Source organism: Phoxinus phoxinus (assembly GCF_949152265.1).
Source record: "Phoxinus phoxinus genome assembly, chromosome: 23".
Lineage (NCBI taxonomy): Eukaryota > Metazoa > Chordata > Actinopteri > Cypriniformes > Leuciscidae > Phoxinus > Phoxinus phoxinus.
The window spans coordinates 24,466,902-24,480,811 of record NC_136898.1 but is presented as its reverse complement, the minus strand read 5'-3'; the positions used below and the strand labels follow the sequence as shown (position 1 = coordinate 24,480,811).

General features: G+C 40.8%; 1 protein-coding gene across 1 annotated transcript; it reads right to left on the bottom strand.

Annotated features, from left to right (window-relative positions):
* Window positions 1-9,503: 9,503 nt before the first annotated feature.
* Window positions 9,504-13,527, bottom strand: diras2 (DIRAS family GTPase 2). Its single transcript, XM_079600194.1, has 2 exons — window positions 13,351-13,527; window positions 9,504-11,290 (listed from the first exon to the last, which is right to left on the bottom strand). Exon 2 carries the CDS (start codon window positions 11,270-11,272, stop codon window positions 10,673-10,675), a length of 600 nt encoding a protein of 199 aa, XP_079456320.1. The 5' UTR covers window positions 11,273-11,290; window positions 13,351-13,527; the 3' UTR covers window positions 9,504-10,672.
* Between the last annotated feature and the right edge of the window lie 383 nt (window positions 13,528-13,910).

Here is a 13,910-nt window from a genome sequence, read left to right as displayed (position 1 = left end):
GGACTCCGGTCCCCGTCCAGAGAGGACTCCGGTCCCCGTCCAGAGAGGACTCCGGTCCCCGTCCAGAGAGGACTCCGGTCCCCGTCCAGAGAGGACTCCGGTCCCCGTCCAGAGAGGACTCCGGTCCCCGTCCAGAGAGGACTCCGGTCCCCGTCCAGAGAGGACTCCGGTCCCCGTCCAGAGAGGACTCCGGTCCCCGTCCAGAGAGGACTCCGGTCCCCGTCCAGAGAGGACTCCGGTCCCCGTCCAGAGAGGACTCCGGTCCCCGTCCAGAGAGGACTCCGGTCCCCGTCCAGAGAGGACTCCGGTCCCCGTCCAGAGAGGACTCCGGTCCCCGTCCAGAGAGGACTCCGGTCCCCGTCCAGAGAGGACTCCGGTCCCCGTCCAGAGAGGATGCTCCGTTCACAGTTAATGCTGCTATTTGTTTGTTTTTAACTCTTTACCACAAAATCGCTCAATTACACTATTAGGTTGCTTATTCAATTTTCTTAAAAGAAAATATGATCAATATGATCACTTTAATGATGATCAATTAAATATGACTTGTTTCTGGATATTGATCCAGGGGGTATAGGGGCAGATCTGCCCTCTGCTGGTTAGAGAAAAATCTGTAGGAATTACAGTTGTAGAACAAATTTGTAATATTGTAGATCCAATAATTTTTCTGGATCTGGACAACAATTTTGTGTGTGTTTATATATATATATATATATATATATATATATATATATATATATATATATATATATATATATATATATATATATACATACATACATATGATTTATAAGCAGGCATGAACAGGAGTGAAGAGTGAACGTGTGTGTGTGTGTGTTCCACATCCTAGTATTTTATTTTTGGGGGGGCTTTTTGACAAGTAAAAAATAATGTATTGCTTTTCTTGGGATATGCTTCACTTTTTTTACACCCCTTCAGGACAATCAAACCCAGATTTTTGGAGCAGAGTAGTGATAACACGGTAGTAAACACACGCACACACACCGCCCAGGGAATTTTCTGTCTAGACTACAGCAATTTTGTAATAATATAATCATTGCTGACAACATTTATATGTATTATTTTTAACAACATTTTAAAGATTAATTAAACCTTTTCGATACATCTATTTATTTGTCTTGTTCTAAAAGTCTGAGTCCACTACAAAATAAAGGCTTATTAGATTGTCAACTCGAAACTATAATAGAAACGCAGATACCATAGAATTGACCGTGATGTAAACTGAATCATACCTGTTGCAAAATTGACTTCTTTAATAAAATATTTTGGCAAACTCCAGATAATAGCTCACCCCAGGATCACTATTTAATAGCAAACACGTTGAAGATTAGCGGACAGGCTGTCAATTCATTAAGTGATAAGCTGTTTATAAGCTGTTTCACGAGTTCACTGTTACAAATAAGCAGATAGAGTAGGCGTATTAGGCGTGCCGTCCGAGCTCGGAAACTGGCCCGGACCCAGAGTACTCCTCCCTCCTCCCGCATCCCTGGCTGGGACAGGAACCAGCCGAGAGTGAGGAGGATATGTGTAAACAGGCCTTCTCTCGTGAGGAGAGGATTTGATGGCCAGGTAGGGCAAGAAGTCTGTAGACTTCACTTCAATCCTCATGCATGGTGGAAAGTGTTACACTCTGGCAAAACAAACTGGCAAAATACAGAATGAAAGCCTGCCAAAGTGTTCAATAAAATAATACTTTTTAGTGTTTAATATCTGATTAAAATTAGGGATGCACCAATACCAGCACACAGCGGCACAGACGCGCAAGCTTGTTGAGCGCATCTCTTTTTTACAGGCATTGCTGGAAAGTTTGTAGTTTGGTCAGATATGTCAATAGAAAGTACAATGAGTAACATACTACTTAAGGTTAACTGGCGGTAAAGAGAGAGAGGTGAATAGCGAAAAAAAAGGCCAAATAGCATTGACGCTATGCGCTTGAACAGACAAATTCACAAGAGAATTATGTCAAAATTTGGTGAGTATTGTCTTAAGTGAACATAAACAGTGGAGAAAGAAATCACGTGTGTAACACTAACAGTTAGTTGGATACGTGCAGGTCTTAAAGGCCCAAAGAAGTGCTTTGAAACGCACAGCATCATTCAATGGTTGCGTCTGAAAACTTAAAAATGCTGCCTTCGGAGGATTCATTCCAGGGTAGGAAGGCATCAAGGCACGTCCGAATCCAATGTTAGCTTCACTCCGGTCTCCTGAGATACCTTCATCTGATCGATTTTTGAAGGCAGCAAATGAGTTGAGGTAATTCGCCTTTGGCTAAGCCACACCCTAGAATGTAGATTGACCAATCACAGCGCAGCCAAGAACGAGCTCCCACCGCGGTCCGACACTTGTTCACAGCGCTCCATTGACTTTAACACAGGCGTCTCATATTTGTGGTCTCGGCAGGCTATTACCATCGTAGTTTTATCAAAAATGTGGTTAAACGTTGTGCCTGGGGCATTTGTAACACAGATACGCGTTTCCCAGAGAGGTTGGAGGGGGGTGTCCATTTTTTTCCCTTCCCAAAACCGAAGTAAAATCCTGACAAGTGTTGTTTTTGGATTAAACTGTGTGGACGTCCTCAGTCAGCGAAACCGCTCAAGATCAACAAGCACACTTTTGTGCTCTAAGATACATTTTGCTTTTAACCTTACAGTGAAGTTATACTAGTTAGACAGTTTTAGGTTATGATTTCGGTTCTCTACCCTAATTGTTGATACGCTAGCACACGCTGCTAATAAATACAACTTTATACTCGCGTAGTCCGTTTGCTTTGTAATAACGATTATAGAAGTGAATAGAGACCTACCCAGCTTTGCATGAACAGTGTTGCTCCTGATATTGTTAGTCCCAGCCTCCGTCTCCATTAGTAGGATATGCGGTGGTTCATTTTTTGACTCATTTTTTGCCTCTATTTGGATGCCTTATTGCTGCTTGCGTTTCACCGGTATGTCTTGAATATAGCCTTCGAACGCATATTGCAGCCCCTTCTGCCTACTTCTATCGGACACTTTATTTGCTGCTTTATAAAAGTTTGATAACATTTCAGCAGGAAGAGCATAAGCCATGTTGATAGCAAACCAGAGCCAGAGACAGGGCGGGGCATATCAAACAGCTCCTCCCCTTTTTTTTAAATAGCCAATAGTGTTTGGTTTATATCACAGCTTGGCCAGAGCCGTTGAGATCGTTAAAGCCAGAGTTTCCTCCTAATCTCCTCCATATCGCTTTAAAATACAGCATTATGTGCAGAATTCAAATGGGTCTGATATGTTGTCTGGTCTGCGGGACTCGATCACATGATCTGCTCTGTGTATCGTGTCTCTGGAGCGGCGCTGCGGCGGTTCACACGACACTAACACAAAACCATTCATTCCTCTCAATGGAAAGCATATTTACACTGAATCGTTCCCTATCCCCTATATAGTGCACTATGGGGGATGGGTTGTAGCTGCAAACGGAGACGTGAAGTCCGACGCTTTCTGGTTCCCGTAGTGACCGCCCGTTTATATGTCTACTCTAAGGTGACCGCTCACGTGGTGTTTGCATACTGTACCAGAGAAATAAATAAATGCAATATTTGTCAAATACACACGTTTCAAATAAGTTTCCATTTAATACTTTATGTCTGCAACCAACTGTTTGTACAAGAATAAAGTTTAACATAAGCCTACAATTTAAATATCAAGTATAGTGGGGTCTATGTTTTTTTTTTTATCAGTTTTATTTTCATAAACATAACACAATAGACTATAACATGGCGACTACATGAAAAAAGATTTTACTGTTATAAAAAAACTGATTTGTGAGCATTAATGGAACTGAAGGTGTTCTAATAAACACGAAATACACGTGATCGTTGTCATGAGGTGGATTCGGCCAATCGTGGAACAGTTGTGTCGTCATCAGAGATTGTGCAGCTCAAGGGGGTAATCCATCCGCCGGAAACTGAAGCATCCCCGGGCGCCGCTATTGTAGCGGACCATCACCTGCTGTTCCATTGACTCCCATTCATTTTGGTGTCACTTTGACAGCGAATAACTTTACATCTGAGGCGTCCAAAGTCTCCATTTGTCCATTGCAGTGCCGTCGCAGGTGGGGTGCGAGGCCCTGTGCGAACTTGAAATGCGAGGCCCTGCTCTTTGATGTGGATGCTCAATTGCGCATGAATAACAGTCACGCGTAGCACGAATAATCTCGCTGCAATACGTTTTTATCAAGTAGAATAATACATAATCATGCACATAGTTTGAGGCGCCGCAATAGGGCAGACAATTGCCCGGGGCCCCGCATTTTAAGGCCCCCAAGGACTGATCATTTAAACAATCAGAAATATTAATATAAAGACGCAGCAACATCTCTGCATCCCCCTCAGTGGGGCCGCTCTCTCGTTACGCTCGTTATGCTTTTACCTTTTTCAAACCGGTGCAGCGCTTTCTCGCGGTAGGTAGAAAATGCATGATTTGATTTGTTAAACATGAAAAGGACTTATCCGTCTGGCATGGCAGCTCGCTCTAACTGTAACCTAGATAAATGTTAACTATTATAGGTGCATATCCAACTGTTTGTACGGAGACGTACGAGCGCGCACTGCATGGCAGGCGTCGGCGCGAACACTTTCATTTCCCTATCAACAGTGGAAACAACTTTAAATACTCAATCTTTTCTGGTCATACACAAAATAATAATGCACCAGTCGCAAACTCACAATAACAAGAAAACGTTGTGCGTTTGTAAAATAAAATAAAACAAACAAGGCGCGCTTTTATGGTTGCGTGAACTGGAGCGCGTCTCAATAATGAACTGAAATACAGTGTAGGCTATAGCCTCAACAACATGATGAATATTTCTATATAAATCTCGAAAAGTCCACTTTTAAACGGAAAAAAAATTAATTGAAAGCAAATACAGGCTGATTAGGCTGTAATAATAATCCGAATGAAAGGTGCGCTGCATTTGTCTCTATAGACGCATCCACTTACAGCGGAGATGTATATATGTTTGCAGCCGACATTGATTTACAAATATATATTTTTTATTAATAAACAATAAAAATGCTTCGTTATTTTTTCAGACATTATCATTAGCCTGCTTTGGCCGGTGCTTTGCGGCAAGATAGGCTACATGCGCGGAATAGGCTATATTCCTCCATGCACCCAGTATTTAAGCAGAAATTAATATAAACGTGAGATTAGTTGACTAATTGCTTAAATGAATGACTAGGCTACTAGTCGACGAGAAAAATATTTAGTCTATAGCAATTCTAATCAATGCATTTAGGCTATTGACATTTATTTTATTAGTAATTCTAGTATCCAGCTCTTTACGTTAAATTAGTTGAGTTAACAATTAGTAAATGAACTAATAAAATAATAAAACAAAGATTAAATTAAGATGCTAACTACATATTTATATAGAATTGCTTGTTCCACCACAAAATACAGTTTTTAAGGTGACAATCCGTTACACATTTGAAGATTTACTGTATCTTGAAGATTGTTGTATTGTATTTTATCTTCTGTTATAAAGATGAAGATTGACATTTCCTTTTCTCAGAACTTGATTCGTGCTTCCGAAATCGGTGGCGTTCTTGCAGCTGACATGTTTGCTTTCCCTCGCTTTAGCTTTCCCGCTCTCCTGTCTTCAGTGAGGACGCATTACGTACATAGCGACAATGAGAAACCCGCTTAATTTGTTGCATTTTTTTAATGTGACCTTGACAGACATGATAAAAAATTTTTTTAAAAAAAAAGCAGGATTGCGAGGCCCCCTAGTGGCGCGAGGCCCTGTGCGGTTGCACAGTTCGCACAGTCTATGCGACGGCTCTGGTCCATTGTTTATTTCTAAAGAAACACAAAAATGTATAAAAGGCTCCATTACCTTGTATCTTACGTTGTGGCCCCGTATAAGCAGTTTTTGTAAAAATAGGCTAACGATTGCGTCATAACCACGCGACTCTGTCGCACAAGTCGAGAAATTACCGTATAGACCGGCAGAGAAGCTCACAAGCAATCGGGAGGACGTGGAGGCATAAAGTCAAGGGAGAAGCCCATAGAGAGTGATAAAGTTGATCCTGCTGCTCATGGACAGCTAATGCTCACGCTCTCCGTCTCTGCGAGATTCGGAAGGGAATGATTCCGATTTCTCTCGGCACAGCGACTAGAAGACCTACAGGTTGCTCACGTCACATCTACGTCATCAAGCAGTTCGCCTGGCGATCAGGAAGTGAGTGCTTCAAATGGGCTTCACTTTTCTCCGTTGAAACCTATGGGGTCGCTGTGTCCATCTTATATACTGTCTATGGCAGCTCATCTGGAGAAGCTGCGCAGAATGAATCAGCCGGCTGCTCTCGAATCGCTCTCGCGGTACTCTGATGGCATACGTCACAGTCACGTGGCGTCGGCGCTGTATCAAGTCGGACAAAATTTGTAACCGGCATGCACTGCTTCAAGCCAGCCACCGATCGGTCTGCGCAAAGCTGCATGAAGTCGAACAAGCCTAACGTGATTTCGGACACAGCCAGTCATGTGTTTCCCTTTCTCCTCATGTGATCACGTCATGTGCTCTCTTTGCTTCATGTGTTGTTTTCATTAGTTGTTCTAGTCATGTGGTTCTCTATTCTGTTGTGTCATTGGTTCATTGCTTTTAGGTGTCTTGTCAAGTCATTAGTCTTTGTGCATATAACTGCGTGTAACTGCACACATTTATGTTTGTTCAAGTTTATTTCAAGTCTTAGTTTATCTTGCATTTGTTTTGATCAAGTTTTGTTAAATAAATCTGCACATGTGTTCAGTTCAACTTGCCTCCGGTGGATTCATTACAAGCTGGATTGGCTAAGGGAAACCCCAAAAACACAGCTAAAAACACATAGGAAACAATGGCATTATTCCCATTTTCTACCTACACTTACACTTACACCAGCAAATACATGTCAACTAACTCTCATTAATTCAAGTGTGGGTATCAGCAGGTCGGTGTAATGGGCATGCTGGAAGCGCTTTACAATTGGTTGCAAAAGCTGCCTTAAGGTGTAGGGTTAGGGGTTAGTTGTGTTGTACCATTGTGTAACTTTCTATCTTTTGACACACACATGTCCCCGACCTGCAGCTTTCCCTGTTTCCCTGTCCTCATAAATATGCAACTACATGCCAACGAACTCTCATTAGAGTATAAGTAGACTGTAGTACACTGTTAGGTTAGGTTTAGGGTTAGAATAATAAGTTGACACGTAGCTAGCAGAATATTTAAAATGGAGCCATTCTCCTGTCAGATTTGATGTCAAAGTGTCATCTGATATCATTGTTGCTAGTTTTATAATTGACAGCACGTTATAGTCAGATGAATGGTGTATTGAGCTGGTGCTCATCACCACGAGAGAGCTTGTGTTTCCGGCCCGAAGATGGTTAAGTGCCGGCAGGTGCTCCATTATACTGTAGGACACTTGACTTGCCGATAATGAGCCTCGCGGGCTTTATTACTCTGACATGTCTAAATAGCACAGAAACCCTTCCCCCGTGCACACACACACACACACACACACACACACACACACACACACACACACACACACACACCAGCATCATGTCTGCCCAGAGTCAAAGCATTCATCAGCGTTTGAATAGACACACGCATAAACATGGCAGCTGCTAGAGTGATCTTTACACAATTGTTTGAATACAAAAGGGTGCCGACATTTATATTACAACCCTTAAAATGTTCTTTCGTGTGAAAATGGTTTAATTTTCTAGTTAAATACTTAAATAACTGAAGACATTCGATCAAATGCATAAGATTATTTATTCTTGTGACCTAAAATACAATCATATAAACTTGTAGGCACACATGATGTCTATACAGGCATTTCATCAAAACAATAGAACAGTTTTTATATCAGAACTCCTACTGTATAACAGAAACCCACTGTAAGCTTTGGGTCTTAGCAACTCCTGTACCCGTGATACACATTTTCTCTAGCTACATTTGCACAGATTCTGCTATTCAAGTTAAATATGACATTAGATAAAGCTCTCCAGTACTCTACTACAGAAAATATGCAGCTGTTTACTTCACTCCAACCAGACAAGTGAGTTTCTTCTGGTAACAAATATAATATAGCACTTGAACTTGATAAATATCTCACTGTACAAGAGCTGTCATGCTAAAATACATAATTAGAAAAGCTATCCTCTCAAAAGCACATGTTGATATTTCACTAAATATGTGTAAACACATGTAGACGATAGATCATGTTAGTTCGCTTGAAAAACCACTGCCGACTGTAATTTTATCAGCGATTAATATTATGTTTATCGTGTTCAAAAATGAATCTGCCAATAAGGTTTAAAATTAGTTAACGTGACTGTGTTGTAGCTAATATTTCCCTTCATACTACAATATCCCTTTATAGAAATACTGTATATTACGGGGAAAATAGTCAACTCTGTGTTTGGAAGAGCGCATTTATAAACTCTAAAAACCCTGAAAATAAAACTAAAGCTTTGACACAATCCAATCAAAGGCATATAATAAAACTATGACAGCCGTCCTTAAAACCTTGACAGAGAGTTGCACAACTAACACAGTAACAACCATTTATCTTATTTTAGTTGATTACTACTGTCTGCATGCCTTGACGTGTTACCATTCAGTTGATGAATGCGATGATGAACTGCCACATATGACGTCTCTGTTATAAACACATTAATTTGGCCCAGCCTGTGCTGTAGGCAGCTGTTCTCCACACAACGGCTAGCTAATGGGACTATTTCAATCGATCTCAGGAATAGCTAGTGGTTTTAAAACCCTTGTCCTGATTTTACTGCTTTTTGAAATGCTTATTGATTTAAAAAAGGGTTTAGTACTGCCACTGGGTGCTTTGGGTTAGCCTGGGGTTTTCCCTTTGAGTTTGTGGTCTAGAAGGGAGTGAAAACGAGAGCAGAACGGGTTGCCAGGCACTGATGTTGCTGTAAACCTTGATTACACCACTATCACATCTGTGACAAGCGGGCGAAATTATGTCATTACAAAATGTAAAAATAAAGGAGGAGTAGTTCACTTCAGAATGAAAATTTCCTGATAATTTACTCACCCCCACGTCATCCAAGATATTCATGTCTTTCTTTCTTCAGTAGAAAAGAAATTTAGGTTCTTGTGGAAAAATTTCCAGGATTTTTATAGTCATATAGTGGAGTCATATAGTGACTTCAACGGGGTCCAAATGTGAGTTTCAGTGCAGCTTCAACGTCTCCACACGATCCCAGCCGAGGAATAAGAGACTTATCTAAAACTAAAAAAATTATATATACTTTTTAACCTCAAATGCTCGTCTTAACGTCCACGACTTCACGTATTATGTAATCCCGTTGGAAAGGTCAGGCCGTAACCTGACGTATGTGGAAAATGTAGAGTAGGGCGAAAACTCGATCTCATTTTCTCCTCCAACGTCAAAATCTTCTGACACGTGGTTTTACCTTTTATTAATGTATTTGTTTTTTGTAAATGGTGTTTTGTAAACACTAGGTCGGTACTTCCGCCTACATCACGCGTGACCTTTCAACGGGATCACGTAATGTGTGGCGCATCGCAGAGCTAGTGCAAGATGAGCATTTGTGGTTAAAAAGAATATAAATGTTTATTTTTTAGAAAATGGCTGCTGGTTTGTCTAGATAAGACTCTTATTCCCCGGCTGGGATCGTTTCGAGAGATTTGAAGCTGCATTGAAACTCACATTTGGACCTTCAACCCGTAGATAAACATTGAAGTCACTATATGGAGAGAAATCCTGATATGTTTTCCTCAAAAACCTTTATTTCTTTTCGACTGAAGAAAGAAAGACATGAATGCGAGTAAATTATCAGGAAATTTAAATTCTGAAGTGAACTACTCCTTTAAAACTTTATGAACATTGGTTCTCAAGGCATTTCTTTAAGGAGCCCCTAAAGGAACACGATGAAGGAAACAATATGAGATGGAGGAACAATTATTTGTCAATGCTTTTGCGTTCTCTCGCAAATGTTTTGCATTCACCCGAGAAACTTTGCGTTCCCTCAAAAAGTCAAAACTCAAAAAGAGAAAGAGCTCAAAAGTTTCTTGGTTAAAGAATCATTTGTTAGAGAAGCATTGACTTATTATTTGTCCTCCCATCTCATGTTTTTTCCACCACCATGTCCCTTTAGGGATTTCTCCACAGAAAATAAAGTCAAAGAATAAGTAAAGAATGTATATTTTGCTCACTCTTTTGCATAATTGCATGTAGTGTTGGTGGATGGGACTAGTGCAGTCAGGCTCCTAAATGAAAAGGCATCATAAAAGTATCGTAAATTGACTAAAGATCTTCCCCTCCAGTAAGCGAATGACTTCAGGAATATGAGTCTGATGTTTGTCATTTTGGACATTACCCTGTTTACTTAATATGGAAAAGAGCGGCCATTCTTCTTTAAAAAAAAAAAAAAAGAAGAACATTTGTGTTCCACAGAAGAAATAAAGCCTCAACGGTTTACCACATTTTCATTTTTGGATGAACTCTTTCTTCAAGATATCCGAGTAAACAACAGTTGTCCCACTAAATCCTTGCTCCTCATCCAACGTGGTCTTGTCTTCAGGTGTAAACGGTGCATTAACGCCATCAGCAAAACGCTTTGGTTTTCCAAACACACATGGTTTCTCACATGACCACACATTTGCCCTTAAGCTTCTCAGCTCGTTTTTGCTGCTTGCTCTTCTTGCCGTCGATCTGAAGGCTCACAGTCCTGCTTTTCTCCAAGTTCAGAAGCTCCTGAAACAGCTCCTTGACGTTGTGATTGGTCTTGGCTGAGGTCTCCATGAAGGCACACTTCCACCTCTTGGCCGTGGCCTCTCCGTCCCCGCTCTCCACTTCACGGCTGTTCAGCTCGTCGTTCTTGTTTCCCACCAGCATGATCGGGATGCTCTCGGTGTCTCCCTTAATCAGGCAGATCTGCTCAAAGATGGGCTTGAGCTCCTCCAGAGACTGTTTGCTGGAGATGGAGTAGACTAAGATGAATGCGTGGCCTTTAGTGATGGACAGGCGCTGCATGGCGGGGAACTGGTGGCTGCCGGTGGTGTCCGTGATCTGAAGCGTGCAGATGCTCTTGTCGCAGCTGATCACCTGCCTGTAGGTGTCCTCCACGGTGGGGATGTAGCTCTCGCGAAAGGTTCCCTTCACAAAGCGCAAGACCAGGGAGCTTTTGCCCACTCCACCGGCTCCGAACACAACCACCCGGTAATCGTTGCTTTGTTCTGGCATAGCGGCGCTTAGAAAGACCTGGATGGAGGCAAAGTGACAGGAATGTTTATGAAATGCAAGCACCAGAAGTTTGACATCCCATCGACAACATTGTATTTGCATTATAAATCATGAAACGAGCCAAACATTGTTGTTGTGAATTCTCTCCCTTTAAATATTAAGGTAGATACATGTGTGACGTTTTAAGTTGCGTTGTACGCAAATAACGTAGTGCAGCATTCTCAGCACGTACAGACTGTAATTGTCTGTACTGAGTGTAATTGCCTATTCACTAAGCTACTCCAGTTGAGCGATCATATCGCGTTCACACATTCATGTGCAGTGTTTATGTGCAAGATAAAGTTTGTGACAAAGTAAGTTTTCTTCTAATGTATATTGTTAATAACACAGATCGTCACGCTGTATCCCATCTGCGTTAAGTTAGACCATGTTTATGATGTTGTTCGTATAGCGATCTCTCTGTAATTTGATCCTGCTTAACGAGCGGATTATCCCGCTAGCATCGCGGCTCGTATTGTTCATGTTTAGGTATTATCTTGAAGTGCATTTCTCCGTTGGATAATATCCTTCACTGGATGTCATTTATTACTGCCTTTATTAACGAGACAGTCCAATTTCTATCATCTATAATTTGGTGTTTTTGTCAATTTCATTGCACTATGCAGTTTATTATTGCAGACTCGTACTAATATATTTCTCCATTTATATTTGATGTATCAGTGCATTTTACAGAGATGTTTATATTTGAGTTTGCAATCTGTTAAGTTGTTGAATATATTTAGACAATGAGTATTTATTTCTGTTATATTATTTATTTCAGAAACTATCTCAAGTACACTATTATGTGTATATGGTCACTCTTGTAGGCCTACAATAAACGTCTAAACTCTATATGATGACTCCGACTCCCTGACCAGAGTTCTGCAGCGGTCAATAATATAATCCACCAGATTCAGTGGGGCAATCCCCAACAATTGTATTATAATATTACATTATTTTATTCTGTGAAGTCTGTTTTAAAACATGATTTCTGTAGCCTAGATCTTATACAATTTAAACATGTAAAAATATATAAAGTAAGAGTGTAACAATATACCGTGTCACGATATATCACAATACAAAAATGCATATGTATCGTGGATAGTGACAATATGTATTGTGGATAGTTCACCCAAAATGAACATTTCTGTGAGAAATTTAGTGTCACTCAGTACTACATTAAACTAGTGTTGAATATAATGTATAGGCCTAATAATGCAATGAGGGGAATATTTGTGGGTCCTGATAATGCCATATGTCTGATGTTACCAGTAAAAAGTGGCCTACATTATTATAAATATATCTAGTACAAGTGCAAGTATATTCGTCTAAAATAAGTCAGTATTTTCAGCTCCTGAATATTGTTATTCTGGTGTCTATTGTCCTGTGCTTTGCGTTTCCAGCACCAAGTCCAACACTATTCATTTACACACACAATGTAACACCAAATTTAGCATGTCAATCAACTGTACATTTTTGGTGAACCTTTTACCATATTGGAGTATCGCAATAATATCGTATCGTGAGTTCAGTATCGCGATATATCGAATCGTGACATGAGGGTATCGCTATTAGCTACACCCAAAATTCATGCAATTCTAAATCAAAGTAAACTCAGCTTTCTTATAATGAGAGTCAGTAGAGATACTGGCCAATGAGACCCTGCCAGTCTGACATGTAGGTTTCCCTGATCAGTTCATCCAGCAGGACGAATATCAAGCCACAATACAGGAGCAGCACATGCTCAGTGAGCACACATGGATGCAAGAAAAAACTGGAGCTATATGTGAATGCGTCTTTTATCTGACGGTAACGGGTCGGGATGCGATGCAGCGCTGTTTGCGGTGTAGGCAGAATGCGCAAAACAACACAGACCAGGAAAACAGCACTAAACTGTGGTGAGTACCACTATACTAGACCTTTGATATTCCTTGTTACATAATAAATTATATATAATAAATATGGTATATTTAAATTAATAAATAATACATAAGGCGATTTCATTCGCTGGTTTGAATGGATGCGCTTCAGAAACTCACCTAAATGCTGATGTACAAAGGCGTAATTTTAAATTCCCGTTGTCATGTCGTGGTGGACGATGGAGATGATGGGATATGGGTTGTTTTTCCTGAGGTCCGCGATCCCTAAAGGTCCATCGGAGGCATGACTGTGATGTTTAAAGGGAGCGTGTGTTTCCTGAGTCTGCTGACTCTCTCCCGTTCTCTCCCCGTGACGTCATCATCTGGGATTTCAGCCCGCTGCAAAGCACACACGCAGCCCTGCCTCATTATATTCCTCATATTCATCACCAGACCCTTCCGTTTTTAGTGGGTTTTATACATATAAATCAGCTGTAGCCTACATGTGCGCTAGGCTTTCGTGAAGTTAAGAAATGTAAGATTAAAATTAGAATTTCACTCGAAATGTTCGCCAATCGAAATGTAAACAGCCATGGCAGATTATTGTATGATCTTCCTGAACTGTGAACGGCTTTCTCTTCCCTTCTTTGAATAATAACGTCCTCTCCAATGTAATAGGCTAAATGTCAGTTTTACTTCATTGAGTTTCATAGCCTACAAAACACATTCTCAAAGCACAT